The 22,317-nt window shown below is 46.3% G+C and overlaps 1 protein-coding gene across 2 annotated transcripts in view; it reads left to right on the plus strand.

Moving 5' to 3' along the window:
- Positions 1-22,317, plus strand: part of MYLK3 (myosin light chain kinase 3) — a 52,606-nt gene that overhangs the window by 16,987 nt on the left and 13,302 nt on the right. For both annotated transcript variants that reach the window (XM_084813025.1, XM_084813027.1), the window contains exons 2-5: positions 4,531-4,621; positions 6,790-7,195; positions 12,209-12,642; positions 19,050-19,155. In XM_084813025.1, coding sequence (XP_084669151.1) covers positions 4,531-4,621; positions 6,790-7,195; positions 12,209-12,642; positions 19,050-19,155 — 1,037 coding nt within the window. The remainder of the gene's footprint in view (positions 1-4,530; positions 4,622-6,789; positions 7,196-12,208; positions 12,643-19,049; positions 19,156-22,317) is intronic.

Raw genomic sequence — 22,317 nt, forward strand, 5'->3', positions numbered from 1 at the left:
AAAGCCATTTACATAAAAGCACACAGACAATATACACAAACAACATATAACTAAAAACAACTTTGAAGTGTCAGTCATAACTATAGACACATCCAGGACCGATTAAAACTCATCATGTGCTGCCAAATGCCTGGGAAAAGAGAGAGGTCTTAACCTGGCGCCAAAAAGATAACAATGTTGGCACCAGGTGGACCTCATCGGGGATCTCGTTCCACAGATGGGGGGCCATCACTGAGAAGGCCCTCTCCCTCGTTGCTGTCTTCCGAGCTTCCTTTGGAGGAGGCACTTGGAGGAGGACCTTAGATGCTGAATGTAGAGTATGGGTAGGTCCATTTCAGGAGAGGTGTGCCATCAGGTATTGTGGTCCCAAGCAGTGTAGGGCTTTATAGGTTAAAACCAGCACCTTGAATTGAGCTCAGAAGCATATAGGCAGCCAGTGCAAGTGGGCCAGAGAAGAAAAGCCTCGTCTGGAAGCCCCCCAATTGGTAGAGATAGGAAGCCTCTGTTTGGAAGCACCCAACAACCAGAAGCAAAGGGGGACAGTATTCTGTTACGGTTGACAGTTTTGCAGAAGAAAATACTGCTGTAAATGTGCAAGACAAACTGCAGCACTCATGTAAATTCTCTGTTACTCAAGCATCTGCCCTACTTCACATCTGGTCATCTGAGAGTGATGGGTGCGGGAGGCACATATGGTAAAACGTTTGAAATGTGTCACCTGTTGCTGTTTGCAGGACTGAAGTTGGATCCTGGATCTGAAAAGCCTGAAGGTTACTTGTTCTGGACTCTTTAGCATCTTTGTATATCTCCTCTAAATCCTTCCCAAGTTGTCAACATATTTATTCTTTTTTTAAAAATCCAGAATGGCGTCATTTTTATTCATTTATGGACATATTCCAAGTTGTCCAGATCTGACAATAAATGTAAGTGAATATTCAAGTGAACGTATGGGAATAAAAATACTCCTGCACCATGGGACATGAGAAATAAAGGCTAAAATTTGCAAGCTATCTGTATTCGAAACAACAAGATGAATATGGCAGTAATTGGATGAGAAATGCTTAATGCAGGCAGGTGGAATCACTTTTCAGTTTCAGGGCCGAATTCAGTTTCAGAGAAGCTCTCAGGGGCAACATTTGAGTGGGGGGCAGGTCCAAAGGCAAATGGGGGTGGGGCAAAAATACAAAAAAATGCCAGTGTGCTTTAGTTTAAATCTCTTCCTGCCAGTAGCCCTATGAGAAGTTGTTTGAAGGATGGGAAAAACTGCACAAAAGCTAGGAAACCATCGGCGGTCGGGGAAAAGGGGGTGGGCAGAGCCGGTGCCAAGGGTAGGCATGGTGGGCCCCTGTCAAGGGCCCACACCCCAGCAGGGGCCCACTGACAGGAGCCCCCTGGACTTGCTCTTCCCCTTCATCGTTGCAACCTGCTTGTTCTCCTGCCTTTCGCTCTGGCCCAGACAGTGGCGATGGTGAGAAGGAAGTACGGTCGATGCCTCTGCCTACTTGCTCCCTGGCTCTCTGCCTGCCAAGCAAGCAAGGGGTAGCAATGATGAGAAAGAGGGTGAGGAGCAATTGCAGCTGGTAACATTGGTAGTGAGCAGGCAGACTCACCGAGGGAGGGGCCCCATTGTGGGTGTCTTGCCCAAGGGCCCTCAAAAGGGATGGGAGTGCAGCTTGAAGTTGGCAGAGAGATGGCCAGGGAATATCTAAGCAACTTAAATTAGTTCATGTCCCCGGGTCATGAGGAGCAGGACGGCATCACGGGTAGGCCTGGCTGGGCACCTGCCAAGGGCCCGCACCTCAGCAGGGGCCCACTGACAAGAGCCCCCTGGAGCTGCTCTGCGTCTTCATCAGTGCAACCTGCTTGTTCGCCTGCCTCTCGCTCTGGCTCAGACAATGGTGGTGGCGAGAAGGAGGGGCAGGAGGCACCATGGCCTCCTTGCTCCCTGGCTGGCCCTCTGCCTGTTGAGCAGGCAAGTGGTAGCAAAGAGGGGAAAGGGGAGGAGGAGCAAGAACAGCTGGAGACAAAGGCGGTGAGAAGGGAGGCTCACTGAGGGAGGTGCCCCCTTGAGAGTGACTTCCCTCCAAAACCTGGAGCCGGCACTGGGGGTACAGCCAGGGGAAGGGAATATGGCCCTCTGTGGAACTACGGAGGGCCGGACTGGGACACCAGACAGGCTGGATTTGACCTGCAGGCCTGAGGGTCAACATCCCTGGCTTAAGGGGCTCCTTACATACAGGAGCTCTGTCTTTCTGACTTGATCCTGCCTGGATGGTAAATTCATGTTGTGTGAGTTTCCTGGGCAGGCCCTCATTATCCATCGTCCTCCGATTTTGCCATCGTTTTCTGTTCTATGTATGGAGGAGGGGCAGTCCACAATAGCTAATAAAATATATTAATTGATCACAGTGCAACCCCAACGCCTCCCGATGTTGGTAGGGTTGGATAATAGGAACAGTGCTGCATGCTTCCAGATGCTAGTGGGTGATAGAGAATGTCCTGTAGCTTGGTCAATTCCTATTGGTGGGAGATCGGTGGGAGATTCAGGACAGATAAAAGGAAGTAATTCTTCATATAGCACATAGTTAAACTATGGAATTCGCTACCACAGGATGTAGTGATGGTCACCAGTTTCGATGTCTTTAAAAGGGGGTTGGACAAATTCCTGGAGGAAAAGGCTATCGATGGCTACTAGTCTTGATGGCTATGTGCTGCCTCCAATACCAGAGGCGGTGAGCCTGTGTGCACCATATGCTGGGGAATGTGGGCAGGAGGGTGCTGTTGCGCTCATGTCCTGCTTGTGGGTTTCCTGTGGGCAGCTGGTTGGCCACTGTGCGAACAGAATGCTGGACTAGATGGAGCCTTGGTCTGATCCAGCATGGCTCTTCTTATGTTCTTATTTCCTACTCCCTCCTCTTCCTTCTTCCTCCTCTTACCTCCGCAATAAGTGAGTCCTATGCAGTCTCTCCAGAGCAGAAGCAAGTAACCATCTCTCATGCCTTCGATCACGTACACTCATACACCCAGCTTTAGGGGTGCCTGAGGTTAAACAGTGTTAGTTGGCTTCTCTGACAATTTGTATAAAAACACTAATAAAGTAAATTGATTTGAACTTCTTTTAAACTAGCTCTAGCCTGCGTTTATTGCCTCCAGTACTAAATGCTGTGTTGCCACGCTTTCTCTGTATAAAGCAACTCTGCTGTAAGTCACATCAGACTTTCCAACAGCTAGTTGGAGTAGGTTAGGATCTGACTGACATGGTCCTTTGCCAGCCTCCACCTATGGAGAGGAGCTCCACCAGCTGGGGCAGAGGAATGGGTGGGCTGCGCTATGGCAGAGGCTCCTGCCAAGCCTGCAGAAAGATGCTGCTGGTGGTTCTCAGGGTTTTTACCCAGCCTTAGCTAGAGATGCCGGGAATCAAACCTGGGATCTTCTGTATGCATAGCTTGTGCTCTCCCACTAAGCTACTGTTTCCCCCTCCTCCCCAAATACTGGACTTCACAAGTGGTGTATCCTACCAGCACTCTGAAGTGATGCAGTTCACTCTACCACCTCAGTTTTCTACCACCTCATTCTGCGGCATGTTTAAGCCAGGCCTCTCTTTCTGTTGGTTGAGGCTTACAATTACTCCTTCGGTAGTAAACTGGTTATTCACACCAATGGGAGCTTTTCTTCCAATGCAAATAGCAGGATGTGTGTGGTGATTTGAATTGGGACCACAAGCACGGTAAAGCACCCCACCCCCCACCCCCGGTTCCCATCTGGATTGGCTCCCCTGCATTTGCTGGGAAACACCATTCATGTGATTGCAAATCACGTGAGTAGCGGCTTGTCCAGTTTAGCCCTAAGATAGAAACCACTTTGCATAACAGAAGTCTGAAATTCTCTTGTCTCTCTTGTGTTGTATTTTGCTTGGGGAGGGGTGGGTGGTGGATGGGAGAAGAAACCAATACACTGACTTTGGTTTCCCCTTGGTTGCTAAATTCTGGGGTGAACAGAGATGCCTTATTTTGCATTTAATTGTACATGCTTTTATGAGTGGGTGGAGAAAGGATTCAGAATTTTTCTATGCAACATGTCTCCTTCAGCCACATGCTATGATGGATCTCTTATCACCCAGTAGAGTAGATAAGCTGAAGCCAGATAAGTGAAGTTGAATACATAAACAACCAGGTTCCCTGGAAAACAACTGGGTTCCCTGGGAATGCTTCCTTTGCTAAGGTGAGCTTAATAGGGTAAAACGCCCCATTTTAAGATATGTTTTATGATTTTCCTGATTTTGAAAGAGCTGAGAGAATGGTTGAGTGGAGGGGGTCAGGACGTAGCTCAGTGGTAAGCAGATGTTGTTTTCCAGGCATGCAGAAGGACCCAGATTCAATCCCCAGCAGCTCCTTCCTTAGGGATGAGTGAGAAATTTGTTCCCTCAGGTTTTTTTTTAATGGACTTACCCAATTTGAACATCCTGCAGGGTTCTTTAACCATTGCCAGTTAATAGTTGCATTAGCACTTTTCTGTTCTTTTCTTTTTTAGACTAAAGATAAACCAGAAGAGAAAGGTGCAAAGGGAAAGCATGCACCTACCAACAAAGGAATCCAGGCAGAAGGCAAGAATTCCTTGGAAGGTACTTGCAAACTTGTCCCAATGGATAAAAATACGACATTGTCACAGAGTCCCTTGTTCAAATGTTTGATGGCATATTGGTAGCATGGCTTAATTCCAGGAAAGGCTCAGCAATAGACAGGAGCCCTATTTAGGGAAGGAGGGCAGTGCCCGCCCCGTCACACCACATGTGATTATAGCTCAGGAACAATAATGTCTAGACAATTTGCTGGTTCGACATGTTATGTCTATTGTTTATAATGAAATTGGTCCATGTGCTAGCTATGCATGCCAAAGGCACAAATCCCATTGCAGAAAAAGATGGTTGCTTGACCAGTATGGATGCTGTCACATTCTTACGTCCTCTCACTTCGCAGTCAACACAGTCAGAGAAGTTGCCAGCAGTCTGGGCATGAACGACATGGCCAGACTTGCTTGGCAAGGATGCCCCTCTCTTAGGGTGGCTCCCTCCTACGTTGGCTTCCATGAGTGGCCAACCTGGCAGAGCGTCTGAGCCCTGCCCCTAACTTTTTCCGCTTCGCTCTGCGACGGACCCTAGCATCCCTCAAGTCACACCCCTCACCCTCCTCCTCCTCTTCCTCCGAAACTTGTCTTCTCTTGGTGGAGGAATGGAGGAGCCGTTTAGGCTGGGCCATCTGTGTGTCAAGGTTTTGGGAAGAAGGTCTCGCCATATCTGGTGCCTCCCTCTGTTTTTTGCTGTTCTCATTCTCATTCCAGTTCTGAGCTGCCAGACATCTCCACCCACTCAGATTAATTCCTGACAGTCCATGCACTAGCTATAAATGCCAAAGGCACAAAAAAGTTGGTTGCTTGACCAGTATGGATGCCATTGCTCTAGTTGCCATGTGGCATATATGAAGAAGAAAAGAAAGGCAATAAAGGCAATAAAAATAGGGGCATTGAACCTGTTTTGGGCCAAGGGCAGAATTTCATTTCAGAGAAGCTCTTGGGGGCCGCATTCCAGTGGTGGGGCAGGGCCAGAGGCAAAAGAAGCGGCATCAAAATACTAAAAATACAAGCATATTTTAACTTAAAGCTCTTACTCATGGTAACTAAGCCTGAAATGAGGCATTTCAACCTTTTAGAATGGGGAAAAAACTGCACTAAATCTGGGAAACCACCAAATGATAAGTGGTCAGGGAAAGGGGTTGGAGCCAAGGGAAGGAGGTGTGGCCTTCCATGGAATCCAGACGGGCCAGATGTGACCTGCAGGTGGGCTGGATGTGGCCCACAGATCTGAGGTTCAACATGTCTGTCTTAGGATACGCAGATTTGTTGCTATTTAATTCTGAATTGGTCCAAGAGAGAGCCTTTCAACCTTGCTGTGAATCTTGCCCCTATCCCCAAGGCAGGCCTGGCTCCAGGTTTGGGTGCCCTGCACAGGCTCCCCTCACTCTTGTGCTCACTGGCAAATGGGCTTACCAGGAAACTCAGCTTACACTGACACCTGATGCTGGCTCAGCTCCCGGCCCATGACAGCACTACTACCAGCATGAACCAACTCACCAGGGCGATGCTGCTGTCTGCAGTATCACTGCTTCTGGGAGGCCCAAGTAGCGGCAGACACTGGGAGCAGCACAACCAAATTGTCAGCCCTGGTGGGCTCCACCAGACTGTATGGGCCATGGCAAATGTCCCAGCATGCCTAGGGTGGCCACTTATGTATTGTCAAAAAAGAGAAAATGCATCCTTCAAAAAGAGGACAAAAGGAGATGGTGGTTTGCATAACATTTGCATATGCTAATTTATATGACTAGGTGGAAATTCAGAAATATTTACTATAATTTGAATAGAAATATAGCACATCGCACCACAGTTTGGAAGACTGTGGCCAGGTGACCTGTGTGCCTGCATGTTCAGTCTGCCGACCAGGTGTAACTGTTGATGGGCAACTAACTTTTCTTACAGTTCTTTATCTTTAAACTGGAATTAGATAGGACAGCCCCTCACACAGAAGCTGCCTCCAAACTGAGGACTGTTCTTCGTAAAAGACCCTAAATATGTCTGGTGCTGATGGAAGTCTTCAGAAAAGGTGAAGGAATAATATGAGAGAGAGAGAGAGAGAATGCTTTACTATCTTCCCCAGTTTTTGCAATCTGCCCCCACTCCAGCCGCCCAACTAATGGCTCATGCTAATATTTTCCCTTCGAATGTAATTTCTGTCCCTAGAAAACAACCGGGAGAAAAAGTTGGATGACGGCGATGGAGCGTGTGAAAAGGTGAACTTGGCTGGTACGGTCCTTTCCAAAGTTGACTCTGGTCCACCCACAAAAGAGAAGATGGCCCAGTGTGAGATGACAGAAACGTTTGGACAGGCAAAGAACGCCAAGAGCTGGTCAAAGCCAACGGATGCTGCTGGTGTCAGCGTCCAGAACAATGGCCTTTCCTGTGTAAGCATTGGCAATCCAGCAGAAAACCAGAATACAGACAAAGGCCCTGGCCTGGATGAACCCCCTAAGAAGCCTGCCAATCCAAAATCAAAGGAAAGTGAAAAAAACCTTTCCCGACTTGGTACTCCTGCTGGGGAAGCCACATCATCCACCTCTAAGTCTGGCGGCGAAGTGATACGGACAAGGTAACGGCCTGTAGTCTCTTATTTTCTGCTCTTGGAGACTGAGGACATAAAGTGCGGCCCTGCTGGACCAGACCAAGGGTCCGTTTAGTCCAGCAGCCTGTTTCCCCTAGTAGCCACTGAGGGGTTTTGGGGAAGCCCCAAGCAAGGCATAAAACAGGTGTGCAGAATCTCAGGCCTGCGGGCCACATCTGGCATACCTGGAGCCCCAATCTGGCCCTCTGGGGTTCACCAGATAGCTCCACCCTGTTTCCCCCAGCCACCAATCATTGGGTGGTTTCCTAACCTTTGTGCAGTTTCCTTCCCATTCTAGAAGGTTGAGATGCCTCTCCCAAGCCTTAGTTAGTAGCAGTAAGAGCTTTAAGTAGAAATATGCTGGTATATATAAAAGCGCTCCTCCCCTTTGGCCCCGCCCACTGGAACACAGTCCCCGAGAGCTTCTCTGAAGCAGAATTCGGCTGTCGGACTGAAGGAGTTTCAGACCTCTGGCATCAATGCAACACCCCCGTCCTGCTGTTGCCCCCAGCAACTGGTACTCGGCAGCTTACTGTCTATGAACATGGAAGTGCCATTTAGCTATTATGGCCAGTAGCCATTGATGGACTTCTAACACTCGTCCTCCATGACCTTGTCGAATTCCCAGCTAAGCCAGAGGCTCCAAATCTTGGGGTGGCAAATCTTGTGAATGAATTATATGCTGGCTACTTTCTTTTGTCTCTCCCGAATCTACTGGCTCTCACTATCGTCCTGGAGGTATGTCAAAAGCCTACCCAAGCCAAAGTTTCACTCCTGCTCACCATCCTTTTTCCTGCTAAACCTCCCCACCCAAATCAGAAACAAACAACACACAGAGAGGGTAACAAGTTGGACCTGCCAGAATTTTTTTTTGGTGTGTTCATGTTCAGTGCCCTCTGCCAGAATACTCCATTTCAGCCTTTCCCAAGTCAATGCCTTCCAGATGTTTTGACCGGAAACTCCAATTAATTCTGAGCCAGCATGGCCAGTGAGGGGAGATACAGTCCAAAACATCTGAAACTGATGGGAGTTGGAGTCCATGACATCTGAAATTGATGGGAGTTGCAGTCCAACACATCTGAAATTGAGGAGAGTTGTAGTCCAACACATCTGGAAAGTGCTGGGTTAGGGAAGTCTGCTCTGTTCTGTTCCCACTCCTCGGTGCCCCCCCCCCCAAAACAGCTAGTCAGCACTCCATGGCCAGTAAGCATGCTCAGTGCTCCTTTGGCTGTTCCTTCTTGTTGATGGATGTTGTTTTGTGTACACAAGCAACAGCACTCCCCAGGCTCTGAACATCAGAAACAGAGGGAGCCATAGGAAGTTCAAATATTACCATGCATACCCATCTCTTTCCCCATTTTTCAGTTATCTCATTTGTCCTCTCAAAGGTGATTTTGCCTTATTTTTCTCCAGCAGCAGCCCCTTATGCCATTTGGCAAACATCCTTAACTGATTAGAGTAGTTTATGATATGACATGTGGATCTGTTGTTTAAAGGAAAACAATAATAAAAAAATTCCCCTGCTGGGCAGGCCCAGGGCTTTAGGCATGCCTAAAGTAGCTCTTTGTGTCCAGGCCTATACTTTTATTTTAATCTTTCTACTTCACTGAAGCTTTCTGAACAATGTTATTGACAAGCATGGCTATTCAGCAAGAGAGCTTGCTATGCTGTGAACAAACACTTTGCAACACTGCCCATATCATTTGCAAGCTATTTAGGCAGCTGAGCTCCCTTGCAGACTAATTTAGTTTTGGTTTGATCTAGAAATCTCAGCTCTTGGACCTTAAGACTCGCAGAACCTGAGCTGCTAAATCAAATGTCCTGTCCGGTTATTAAGATCTGCAGGAGTGGCCCTGTTGAAGACATCATTACCCGCAGAGGCCCGTTTGTTATAAAGGGGTTTTCTCCTGTGTCGCTCCTAAACTGTGGAATGTGCTCCCCCAAGAATTACAATTGGCACCCTCTCTCTTGGCTTTTTGAAAGGTTGTGAAAGTGCATCTTTAAAATTTAGCCTTTTAAATTATGTAGTTTAATATTGTACTTCTTTTTTCATGGGCTGGATGTGCCTGATCTTGTCTGATCTCAGAAGCTAAGCAGGGTCAGCCGTGGTTAGTACTTGGATGGGAGACCGCTTGGGAATCAGGCTTCCTGCATTGAGCAGGGGGTTGGACATGATGGTCTCGTAGGCCCCTTCCAACCCTATGATTCTTGTAGGCCCCTTCCAACCCTATGATTCTGATATGCACAAATTCTATTATAATGTTTCTTTTTTAAGAAAAAAACATTTCAAGGTTTTACTGTTTTAAATTGTTGTGCAACATCTTAATGGCTTTTTAGCAAATGGCGGGTATATAAATGTTAATAATTAATTTTTTACAATTAAAAGTAATAGATATCTTGACAAGACCTCAAGGAATTTGCAGAGCAGAACATGCATTTAGGAATATGAATTTGAAAAATGCAAATATGCAACCGGGGTGGGGGAACGCACCGAAATCTCTATCATTCAAGTTTTCAAAGCTGGAGAGTGATGAGGTATTTTGCAGTGGTTGGATAGAGGAAGGGCATGGAGAGTTTTGGATTAGCAGAACAGAAGCATGAAAAAAAGGATTTAGTCCTTATGTTTTGGTGAACTGATGGAATAGCCCTGATTAAGTACCAAATGACTGGCTAGGTTTGATATAGGTGATGTCCAGCAGGGGGCATTAATATACATACAAACGTCGCATTTTGTGTTCCTATCTGAATACTGAAAATGCCCCAGACTGCAGTTTGTAACAGTCTTAGGACATCTCTGCACCAGCCTAAAATCCTGCATTTAAAACGGGGCTTTCTGCTTCCGTTTCAAATGCAGGATCACAATGACTCCCTTTTTCACGAGCTTCCTTTTCCCTCACCCCCTTCCCCTCCTTCTCCCTGTATATGAGTCTTCCGTTATCTTTCATTGGTCTCGCTCCTCTTCTTGCCGCTTTTACTCTTTTCACGGAGGAAACTGAAGAGGAACACGATGGGGTAATTTGATAGCTCATTATCAGTGATCTATTTAAAAATGAACAAAGGGCATTTAGTGCAGGAGACGCCTTGAATGATCACGGCGTCAGGTAAAGAGCCCACACGCTTCTGTGAAGGAGCAATCTCAGTCGCAGGATAAAAGCTCAGTGTGAAGGAGCCCTTAATTTGCAGACATAATTAGGTCAGGCTGTGCGTGGTGCAGAAGGCTCCTTTGGGAGAGAAACAGCCACTGCTCTGTCTCTCTCTGAAAATATAAAAGCCATCGATTACTGAGATATGTGTCTCAAGTGCTTGTCAGAACACATGGGCCCCTTGTGAGGCAAACAGCAGAAGTAAAGAAAGACATGGCAGTCCCTGTCTCATTAATTTTAGGCATAAGGTCTATAGAAGCCAAATTGAGTAGCATGACCTAGTGGTCAGAGGGCATGTTGGTTTCTCCAAAGGCAAAATCCTATTATTAGGTGAGAGAAGGTAATCTTCCCACAGTTCTGGGATCCCCCTTATTGAACAGCTAATAACAGAGGCAGCTCTATATTTGGGGTGAATGGGGTGGAAGCCCTGTGCCTCTCCCCCATCCACTTGGGACAGAGAAATCTCCCCACAACCAGGCACATTTGCTCCAATGCATGGCTTGCAGTTGCTGAACACCGCAGATGGTCTTCTCCTGCTCTCCTCCGACAATCTCAGTAGAATATTGAGTATCTGCCCTGCCCTCCGCCCCACCAGCCCCAATGTCACTGGTTAACATCAGTATTCTCCAAAGAAGACAAAAATCGTGTTGGGAGCTCAGCTCAGTGGTAAACCATATAGACTTTGCATGCAGGAGGCACCAGGTGCAATCTCTGGCCTCTCCAATGATAAGGGTCTCAGGTAGCAGGTGGTATGAAAGAGCAGTCCGAGCAGATGTTATTGGGTGAGATGGACAAACAGAAGTACTGTAGGCATGCCCAAGTCCTTGGTTATTCCCAATGGATGGACAAATGGCATAAGGCAGCTTCCTATGTTCTGTGCCTGGGGCATGAAACCTCAGGCCCATAGGCCAAATCTGTCCCAATCCAGCTCTTCGGAGATCCTCAGATAGTCCCGCTTCTTTCCCCTGACTGCTGATCATTCAGTGGTTTCCTTGCTTCTGTGCATTCATTCATTCATTCATTCATTCTCATTCATTCATTATATTTCTATACCACCCCATAGCTGAAGCTCTCTGGGCAGTTCACAAAAATTAAAAATCATTAAAATACATTATAGAAAATATAAAACCATTCATGTAATACCATAGAACAAATAACACATACAACAACAGCATATATCTAAAACAAAAACAATCAGCCAGAGACAATCAAGAGACTCATTCTACACTGTCAAATGCCTGAGAGAAGAGGGCAGTTTTAACCTGGTGCCAAAAAGATGACAATGTTGGTGCCAGGCGGGCCTCGTCTGGGAGATTATTCCACAAACGGGGAGCCACCACTGAGAAGGCCATCTCCTTTGTTGCTGTCCTCTGATCCTCCCTTGGGGGAGGCTTCTGGAGGAGGGCCTTAGATGCAAAGTGTAGTGTGTGGTTCATGCCAGAAGAGGTGTTCCGTCAGGTGCTGTGGTCCTGAGCCATGTAGGGCTTTATAGGTCAAAACCAGCACCTTTAACTGGGCTTGGAAGCATATCAGCAGCCAGTGCAAGCTGGCCAGTGCAGTTTTTTCCCCCATTCTAAAAGGGTGAAATGGTTCTCTTAAGGCTTAGTGACTAGCAGTAAGAACTTTAAGCTAAATTACAGTGGTATTTTTGGCCCTGCCCCTTTTGCCTTTGGCTTCGCCCACCACTGGAATGCCCCCCCCCCCATAGCTTCTCTGAACTTGAATTCGGCTTTTTGGCTGAAAGAGGTTCGACACCCCTGTGATATGTCTCTTAGGGGGGGAAATCCCAGAGGGACAGTAGGGTAACACCTTTATTAGGTCCAACTAAGACGACAACTTTTTTTTTTTTGCTTTGTAGGCTTTCAATCAATGTGCAGATGAGTGATGCTCAAGAGAAGACTTTGAAGAGCAAAGAAGGAGGTGTTGGCAGCCACAGAGGCAGAAGTGTGGGTGTATCACCTCCTTTCCCTCCCCCTTTGGCAGGCGAAGGAGCAAAACGTTTTCCAGAGCCTTGTAAACCTAAGCAGCCCTCTGAGAGCAGCAGGACTGAACCTGCTCAAGACACGAAAGGGCTGAGGCCACCTAATAAGGAAGGTGAGCAGAAGCCCAAATTGGTGGGTCCAGCACCACCAACGCCACCACTTGGAAAAGCTGAAGATAAAGGAGAGTTCGAAAGCAAGGCTGCATCATGCCCGGGTTCCGTTGCAAAATATTCTGGGAGAGATCCAGCAGGGAAACCATCAGAAAATGCTTCATCGCCAGGAGCTGGCAAAACAGAGGAGGTGGTTGTTGGTAAGTCATTGGTCCTGGGTCATCTGAACACTCTCTGGCAGTTGTGTAGGACAGCCAAGGCTCACCAGAATGAAGCAGTAGCACTTTTTTTATTAGCAGGGACGCTGAGGTCATCTGCCACACACTTCCCCTCGGATTTCCTTGTTCCATCTCAGCTTAGCTGCAGTCCTTAATGTAGCTGGGGAAGAAATGGATTTTCACAGTGTCAGGGCTCCCCTTATGACCTGGACCCCCTGAGCCACTCCTTAAGGATCTCTTGCCTCCTTAAGAGTCCCACCTTCCTTCTTTTAAGCTTCCCCTTCCCAGTAATGTGGGGTTTAGGCTGTGGAGTGATTGACACACCAGGCACTTCAGGTTTAACCACAACAGTTTACTGGTAAATTTAAAGCAAGCAATCACAACTATAGGTACTTACACAATAGAGCTAAGTGATACAAAGGGCCTTAAAAGAAAATAAAAGTTGCAAAATGCAAGTTCCTTTACCCTAGCGGTACTTTTACTTCTCCAGGTTGCTTCTTCCTGCTCCTTCTTCAGGCTCTGGTCTCCTGACTCTGCTGTTATTGGCTCTCTCCATCTCTTTATATACCCTCCTCCCTCAAAACTGAAAGTACTGCTTCAACCTGAAGGAATGAAACTTAACTGGGGAAATAAACCTGAAACTTAACTGGGAAAATGAAACTACTCCTCTCAGAGATACCCCCTCCCAACAAAGAAACTCCAGGCCTCTAAGCCTGACCTTTTTTCCTTTTGCCTCTGTAGGCCTCAAACTGTCACACCCAGCAACAATATATTGTTCCCTTTTGTAATGCAAAGTATTTTGGGGTGGCTTGGTCTTGATTGGGCAATTAAGACCCATTTGCGTTACAAAAGGCATGCTCCTGCAGGATATGAAAAGTGCTACAACTGGTTTGTTGATATAGATCAACACAGCTGCCTGCAGTTTTGGACTCTCCTAGGAGGCGTGTCTATGAGGAATGTTATGATGAGCATCTGCACTTCAAAATCTACCACTCCACCACTGCTCTCTGTCCACACATAGGCTAAAAATCTAAATTATTTTGAAATTGAACACCTTAGCTTTAGCAAATTAGCACCATCGTATACTGTCTGGCCATGCACTGGTTAACTGTTAACCATGATTAACATCGGTTAATGCTTGTCTATGATGATTCAGGCAGGCTGGCAGGCAGGCAGGATTCACTGCAGGGAGTGAACGTTCCTGATGCTGCCTCATGATTAACAAGGAGCCAAAATGAAATCAGTATGAGCCCCCTCTTTCAGCCTCAGCCACAGTATGGGGAGAAAATGCTCCCAAAGACATCACCTTCAATGTGTGTCTAGTAGCTGTATTTTTTTTCTTTTAATTTTTACTCTAGAGCAGGCACAGTGCTCCCGATCTGGATTGGGATCCTAACATGGGGAGTAAGGGGGCTTTAAAGGCCTGGATTGGGGCCCTTTGCTTACTCTAGAGTAAAAATGAAAGCAAAGAAGAAGATGGAAACAAAGCCCTGTGCGCCAGACTGAAAGAACTGGGCATGTTTAACCTTGAGAAGAGAAGACTGAGGGGAGAGATGATAGCGCTCTTCAAGTCCTTGAAAGGTTGTCACAGAGAGGAAGGCCAGGATCTCTTCTCGATCATCCCAGAGTGCAGGACACGGAATAATGGGCTCAAGTGACAGGAAGCCAGATTCCGGCTGAACATCAGGAAAAACTTCCTGACTGTTAGAGCAATATGACAATGGAACCCATTACCTAGGGAGGTGGTGGGCTCTTCCACACTGGAGGCATTCAAGACGAAGCTGGACAGCCATCTGTCAGGGATGCTCTGACTTGGATTCCTGCATTGAGCAGGAGGTTGGACTTGATGATCTTATAGGCCCCTTCCAACCCTACTATTCTATGATTCTATGATAGAGCTGCTAGGCAGACCTTTAACGTAATGTCTGTTTTGCCCCTGAGACCGACCTACATGACAGATTCCAAAAAGGTCTCTATATTAGTCTGTTACAGCAAATGCAAAAAGTGGGCCTTGTGGCACCTTAAGGATTGAATACATTTATGGCAGAAGCCTATCCATGTCTGCTCAGAAATAAGTCCTGCTATGTTCAGTGGTGCTTACTTCCAGGTAAGGTTGCAGCCTTATTGTGGCAGTAGCTTTCATGGAATACTACAGAGCCCACTGTATCAGACGCATGAAAGGTTAGCCTCTCACTTGGTGGATATTGTGAATGGCTGTTCTGCCTATCTTGCATACAAGTGAGTATTGCATTAATAAGCTCTGGATTGTATTTCTTGCATTTTCTTGCATTTCACAGCCCTTTAGTGCCCTCATTTACATTTTTTTCTGTGTGTGTATATGTGTGTGTGCACGCGCAATATTTGTTGTTCAGTCGTTCAGTCGTGTCCGACTCTTCGTGACCCCATGGACCATAGCACGTCAGGCCCTCCTGTCCTGCGCTCTCTCCCGGAGTGTGCTCAAGTTCATATTCATTGCATCGGTGATGCTATCTAGCCATCTCATCCTCTGCCGTCCCCTTCTCCTTTTGCCTTCAGTCTTTCCCAGCATCAGGGTCTTTTCCAGGGAGTTTTCTCTTCGCATTAGGTGGCCAAAATATTTGAGCTTCAGCTTCAGTATCTGTCCTTCCAATGAGCACTCAGGGTTGATTTCCTTTAGTATGGACTGATTTGACCTCCTTGCAGTCCAGGGGACTCGTAAGAGTCTTCTCCAGCACCACAGTTCGAAAGCATCAATTCTTCGGTGCTCAGCCTTCCTTATAGTCCAGCTCTCACAGCCATACATTACTACTGGGAAAACCATAGCTTTGATTAGATGGACCTTTGTCGGCAAGGTGATGTCTCTGTTTCTTACTGTGCTGTCTAGGTTGGCCATAGCTTTCCTCCCAAGGAGCAAGCGTCTTTTAATTTCATGGCTACAGTCACCGTCTGTGGTGATCTTGGAGCCCAAGAAAGTAAAATCTGTCACTGCTTCCATTTCTTCCCCTTCTATATGCCAGGAAGTGATGGGGCCAGATGCCATGATCTTCGTTTTTTTAATGTTGAGTTTCAAACCAGCTTTTGCACTCTCCTCTTTCACCCTCAACAAGAGGCTCTTTAGATCCTCTTCGCTTTCTGCCATTAGGATGGTATCGTCTGCATATCAGAGGTTGTTGATAATTCTCCCAGCAATCTTAATTCCGACCTCTGATTCATCCAACCCCGCATTTCTCATGATGTACTCTGCATATAAGTTAAATAAGCTGGTTGACAATATGCAGCCTTGTCGTACTCCTTTCCCAATTTTGAACCAATCGGTTGTTCCATGTCTGGTTCTTACTGTTGCTTCTTGACCCTCGTACAGGTTTCTCAGGAGACAGGTAAGGTGGTCTGGTACTCCCATCACTTTAAGAATTTGCCACAGTTTGTTGTGATTCACACAATCAAAGGCTTTAGTGTAGTCAATGAAGCAGAAATAGACGTTTTTCTGGAATTCTCTTGCTTTCTCCATGATGCAGCGAATGTTGGCGATTTGATCTCTAGTTCCTCTGCCTCTTCGAAACCCAGCTTGTACTTCCGGTAGTTCTCGGTTGGCATACTGCTGAAGCCTAGCTTGTAGGATTTTGAGCATCACCTTGCTGGCATGTGAAATGAGTGCAATTGTGCGGTAGTTTGAACACTCTTTGGCATTGCCCTTCTTTGGAATTGGAATGTAAACTGACCTTTTCCAGTCTTGCGGCCATTGTTGAGTGTTCCAAATTTGTTGGCATATTGATGCATCACTTCAACAGCATCATCTTTTAGGATTTTAAATAGCTCAGCTGGAATACTGTCATCTCCGCTAGCTTTGTTGTTGGTAATGCTTCCTAAGGCCCACTTGACTTCACTTTCTAGGATGTCCGGCTCAAGTTCAGTGAGCGCACTATCATGGCTATCAGGGACATTCAGATCTTTCCTGTATAGTTCTTCTGTGTATTCTTTCCACCTCTTCTTAATCTCATCTGCTTCTGTTAGGTCCCTGCCTTCTTTGTCCTTTCATCATGCCAGTCTTTGCACAAAACGTTCCCTTGAGATCTCCTATTTTCTTGAAGAGATCTCTAGTCTTTCCCATTCTGTTGTTTTCCTCGATTTCTTTGCATTGTTCATTTAAGAAGGCCTTCTTGTCTCTCCTTGCTATTCTCTGGAACTCTGCATTCAGTTGGATATATCTTCCCCTTTCTCCCTTGCTTTTCGCTTCCCTTCTTTCCTGAGCTACTTGTAAAGCCTCATCAGACAGCCACTTGGCTTTCTTGCATTTCTTTTTCTTTGGGATGGATTTCGTTGCTGTCTCCTGAACAATGTTACGGACCTCCGTCCATAGTTCCTCAGGCACTCTGTCTATCAGGTCTAATCCCTGAAATCTATTCCTCACCTCCACTGTGTATTCATAAGGGATATGATTTAGGTCATACCTGAATGGTTTAGTGGTTTTCCCTATGTTTTTCAATTTAAGCTGAAATTTTGCAACAAGAAGCTCATGATCTGAGCCACAGCCAGCTCCAGGTCTTGTTTTTACTGACTGTATAGAGCTTCTCCACCTATGGCTGCAAAGGACATAATCAATCTGATTTCGATATTGACCATCTGGTGATGTCCATGTGTAGAGTCGCCTCTTGTGCTGTTGGAAAAGAGTGTTTGCTATGATCAGCGTGTTCTCTTGGCAAAACTCTATTAGCCTTTGTCCTGCTTCATTTTGTACACCAAGGCCATGCTTGCCTGTTATCCCGGTGATTTCTTGACTTCCTACTTTAGCATTCCAATCCCCTATGAGGAAGAGGACATCTTTTTTTGGTGTTAGTTCTAGAAGGTGTTGTAGGTCTTCATAGAACCGATCAACCGCAGCTTCTTCGGCATCAGTGGTTGGGGCATAGACTTGAATTACTGTGATGTTGAATGGTTTGCCTTGGATTGATTGATTGATTGATTGATTGATTGCATTTATACCCCGCCTTTCTCCCTCTCGAAAGGAACTCAAGGCGGCTTACATTATCCTCCTCCTCACCGTTGTATCCTCACAACAACAACCCTGTGAGGTAGGTTGGGCTGAGAGTCTGTGACTGGCCCAAAGTCACCCAGTGAGCTTCCATGGCCAAGTGGGGACTAGAACCCGGATCTCCCGGCTCCCAGTCCGTCACTCTCACCACTACACTACACTGGCTCTCATACTGATTCGTACTGAGATCATTCTATCGTTTTTAAGATTGTACCCCAGTACTACTTTTCCCATCCTTTTGTTGACTATGAGTGCTACTCCATTTCTTCTGTGGGATTCTTGCCCACAGTAGTAGATATGATGGTCACCTGAATTAACTTCGCCCATGCCTGTCCATTTTAGTTTGCTGATTCCCAAGATGTCGATGTTCAATCTTTCCATCTCATGTTTGACCACCTCCAACTTACCTTGATTCATTGATCTGACATTCCAGGATCTGGAATGCGAATCTGACATTTACAGCATCGGATTTTCTTTTCACCACCAGACACATCCACAGCTGAGTGTCCTTTCGGCTTTGGCCCAGCCGCTTCACTCTTTCTGGCACTACTTGGAAATACCCTCTGCTCTTCCCCAGTAGTATATTGGACACCTTCCGACCTGAGGGGCTCATCTTCCGGCGTCATCTCTTTTAGCCTTGTGATACGTTCCATGGGGTTTTCTTGGCAAAAATACTGGAGTGGGTTGCCATTTCCTTCTCCAGTGGACCACATTTTGTCAGAACTCTCTGCCATGACCTGTCTGTCTTGGGTGGCCCTGCATGGCATAGCTTATGGCTTCACTGAGTTACGCAAGCCCCTTCGCCACAACAAGGCAGTGATCCATGAAGGGGCGCGCAATATATAATACGCCAATTTGGGAATGACACTTAATACCTCTGATGAAATGAGCTCTTGACCAGGGCTGGGTAGAAAGTAAATCTTCAGATGTTTTAGACCTTCAGCTCCCAGCATTCCTGACCATTGGGTATGCTGGCAGGGGCTGATGGGAGTTGGTCCAAAACACCTGGAGATCCACCTTCTGCCCACTCCTGGCCTACACAGACAGAGCTTTCCAGAACCATATCCTTTATGCTTGCTCCAGTGCTTGAAACAATTTGCTCAATAATATATGAGGAACATCTGCCAAGTGCTTTTTAAGTGCTATTTATTGCTCTGTATTTGCATGAATTCCCTGAGAGCCGTGCCTATGGATCTCTCCCCCTCCCCTTATTGGGGCAACACCTGTATTATGTGGGAACATGCATCTATTAATGCTCTGGCATTGGGGTTTTGCTGCCTCTCCAGCTGGGGAAGTGAAAGTTCCGGAAAAAAGAGACCAAATAGATGCACAGCTGTTTGCAAAGAAAAATAAATGCAATCATGGTTTGCTTCTCCTTCAGATGACAGCCCTCCTCCTCCAGCTCCCTTTGAACATCGCATAGTGAGCATCAAGCAAACGGAGTTAACAGCCTGTTATTCTGTATGCCATCATGAAGTCTTGGGAGGGTAAGTCTAACTGTAATATGATCATATAAATCGTTGTAACCCATAAACCAGAGGTCAGAACCTCAGGCTTGAGGGCCAAATGTGGCTCTCCTGAAGTCCCAATCCAGCCTTCCAGGAACAGGGTTCCTCAGTTGACTATGGCCCCCTTCTTCTGACACTGATAGTTTGGTGTTTTCCTGGCTTCTGTGTAGTTGCCCATTCCCCTTCTAAAAGGCTGAAATGCTGCTCCTAAGGCTTAGTTGCTGGTACTAAGAAATTTAAACTTACACGGCTTGGGACCACAATACCTGACGGCACGCCTCTCCCGAAATGGACCTACCTGTACTCTGTGTTCAACATCTAAGGTCCTCTTCCAAGGGAAGCCAAGGTGGCAATGAGGGAGAGGGCTTTCTCAGTGGTGGCCCCGCATCTGTGGAACGAGATCCCCGATGAGGTCCACCTGGTGCCAACATTGTTATCTTTTTGGCGCCAGGTTAAGACCTCTCTCTTTTCCCAGGCATTTGTCAGCACATGATGAGTTTTAGTCGGTCCTGGATGTGTCTTTAGTTATGACTGACTGTTCAAAGTTGTTTTTAGTTATATGTTGTTTGTGTATATTGTCTGTGTGCTTTTATGTAAGTGGTTTTTAAACTCTGCATATTGTATTTTAATGTTTTAATTTCTGTAAACCTCCCAGAGAGCTTCGGCTATGGGGCAGTATAGAAATGTAATAATAATAATAATAATAATAATAAAACTAAAATAGGCTGCCTTTTTTGCCTTTGGCCATGCTCCTTTTGCCTTCAGCCCCACCCACACTGTTACGCTGCCCTGGAGAACTTTCTCGAAAAGGAATTTGTTCCTCAGGCTGAAAGAGCTTCTACACCACTGCCTACGAACATGTACAGATTCTGTTTCTGTTCTTAAAACAGGAGTCCTCAGACTGTACGATTTGAAGAAGTCCCTCACCAAAGACTCCTGAGCAAACTTAGCAGTCATGGAATAAGAGGAGAGGTCCTCTTATGGATTAGTAACCGCTTAAAGAACAGAAAGCAGAGGGTAGAAATAAATGGTAAATTCTCTGAATGAAGTATATAGTGGGGTCCCACAGGGATCTGTATTAGGACCAGTGCTTTTCAAACTGTTCATAAATGATCTGGAATTAGGAGTGAGCAGTGAAGTGGCCAAGTTTGCAGATGTCACCAAATTATTTAGGGTGGTTAAAACAAAAAGGGATTGTGAAGAGCTCCAAAAGGATCTCTCCAAACTGGGAGAATGGGCATCTAAATGGCAAATATGGTTCCATGTAAGCAAGTGTAAAGTGATGCACATTGGGGCAAAACGTCGTACAGTTGTACGACTGTGCGGTGAGAAGATTCGACGGTCGGGGATAAGATTCTTCCACTCCATACCTGCCCTAGTTTTCGTCTAATGCCAATATTTGATTAGTAGCACAATTCACAGGTCCTCCCATGCGGCAGTAGGTCGCATGTAACAGTGCCTGGGAAACTCCGCGCACGCTCACCTACAGACGAGAGTGTTGGTGTCAGGCCAGAGGGGCTCCACCCGATACAGCAGAGCACGTTCAGAAAGGGGGGCCAAATTCAAAACATTTGAGCAAAGTTGTCTTCAGACCATAGTGGGAAACTGGTTTGGCTGGGGCAGGAAGTGGAAGAGAGTGGGCTGAGGCTACTTGCAGTACCCATGCCTGAATACTCGTGCCCCAAAGGGGTATCTGGGAAGTTTCATCCATGCAGTTGCCACTCCTTCCTTTAGGCTGGCAATATGGGGGTGGGGGCAGGCAGGGATCACCCCCCAAGGGACTAGACTTGGCATGAGGGCCTCTAGTTGCTGGGCACTCTCTTAAGATCCACCAGGAGATTTAGAGCACATTCTTCTGCATGCTTAGATGGCAAAACATCCAACAATTCACAGCATTCACAGCTAGCCATGCAGCCTGAGGAATGCTGGGAGTTGTAGGACTTCTTTCCATCTAAACGTGCAATAGGATTACGTCTTTAGGCATCTTTTAAGTGGTTTGTGGCTATGGAGATGCCTGGGATTTAAGGGAATCTCGCACATAATTGAAATCAGCCCAGGTTTAGATATTTGTACTTGTCAGTAGGGCAACTCTCTCTCTCTCTCCCCCTTTCTCGCTCCTGCCCCCTCCCCTCTACATGAGGGATGGGGAACCTCCAACCCGCAGGCCAGATATGGCCTGCAATAGGTCTACATACATCCGGCTCCTGCACTTATCTCCCATCAGAGATATCATGGATTTCCTTTCCTCCCTCCCACACTGCAAGTGAGGCTTTCGAAAAGCCTCAGTTTGTGACAATGGAGGCTTTGAAAAAGCCCTATTACAGAATGGGGAAATTTGAGGGGGCAGGGCTGCTGCTGTGGAGAGAAGGGATAATCTTCCCCCCTAACCCTGTGCCCCCCCATTGCCCCTCATTTGCTATATTTAGGCTTTAAAAGAGCCTCCACGGGTGCTTTTTTTAAAGTTTTTTTTTTTTTAGTTGTTGCAGCATGGGGGGGGAAGGGCATTTTTGTTTTGGAGGTGTCACTGCTGGGAAGGGCAGGCCTTTATGTAGAGTCTACGCATATGTACATCTCTCTGCCCCCATCCACTAACCTATCTGGTCATGGTAGGTGCAGATGCGAGATTCTGCAAAAAACATAGCATACATTTCAACTTTTCTTTGAAAGTTGAAATACAAGAAAAGTAGGTTATAGTGTTCAAATTTGCCTAAAGCAGCAATCCTGTGCACACTTACATGGGAGTAAATTTCATTTCATTTATTATATTTCTATAGCACTCCATAGCCAAAGCTCTCTGGGCGGTTCACAAGAATTAAAAAATCATTAAAATACATTATATAAAGTATGAAATCATTCACGTAAGGATGTAAAACAGATAGCACACACACAACAACAACATATATCTAAAACAATTTAGAACAATCAGTCAGATACCCTAGATTCCTACTGAATGCGATGAGGCTTCTGAGTAAATGTGCGTAAGATCACAGTGTAAAGTGTATAATCGTCTGATTGTAGAACTGACATTTCCTGCTATCTACAGGTTCTAACGTAGCAATGGAGAACTCTTGGCCATATTTATTGGTCCTAGTGTCATTTTAGAAAGGGGCAAATTGAGCCCAGAAATATCCACTCTAAGAG

The sequence above is a fragment of the Heloderma suspectum genome, chromosome 8, assembly GCF_057233095.1.
Source record: "Heloderma suspectum isolate Gila_16-S chromosome 8, 16-S_ref, whole genome shotgun sequence".
Lineage (NCBI taxonomy): Eukaryota > Metazoa > Chordata > Lepidosauria > Squamata > Helodermatidae > Heloderma > Heloderma suspectum.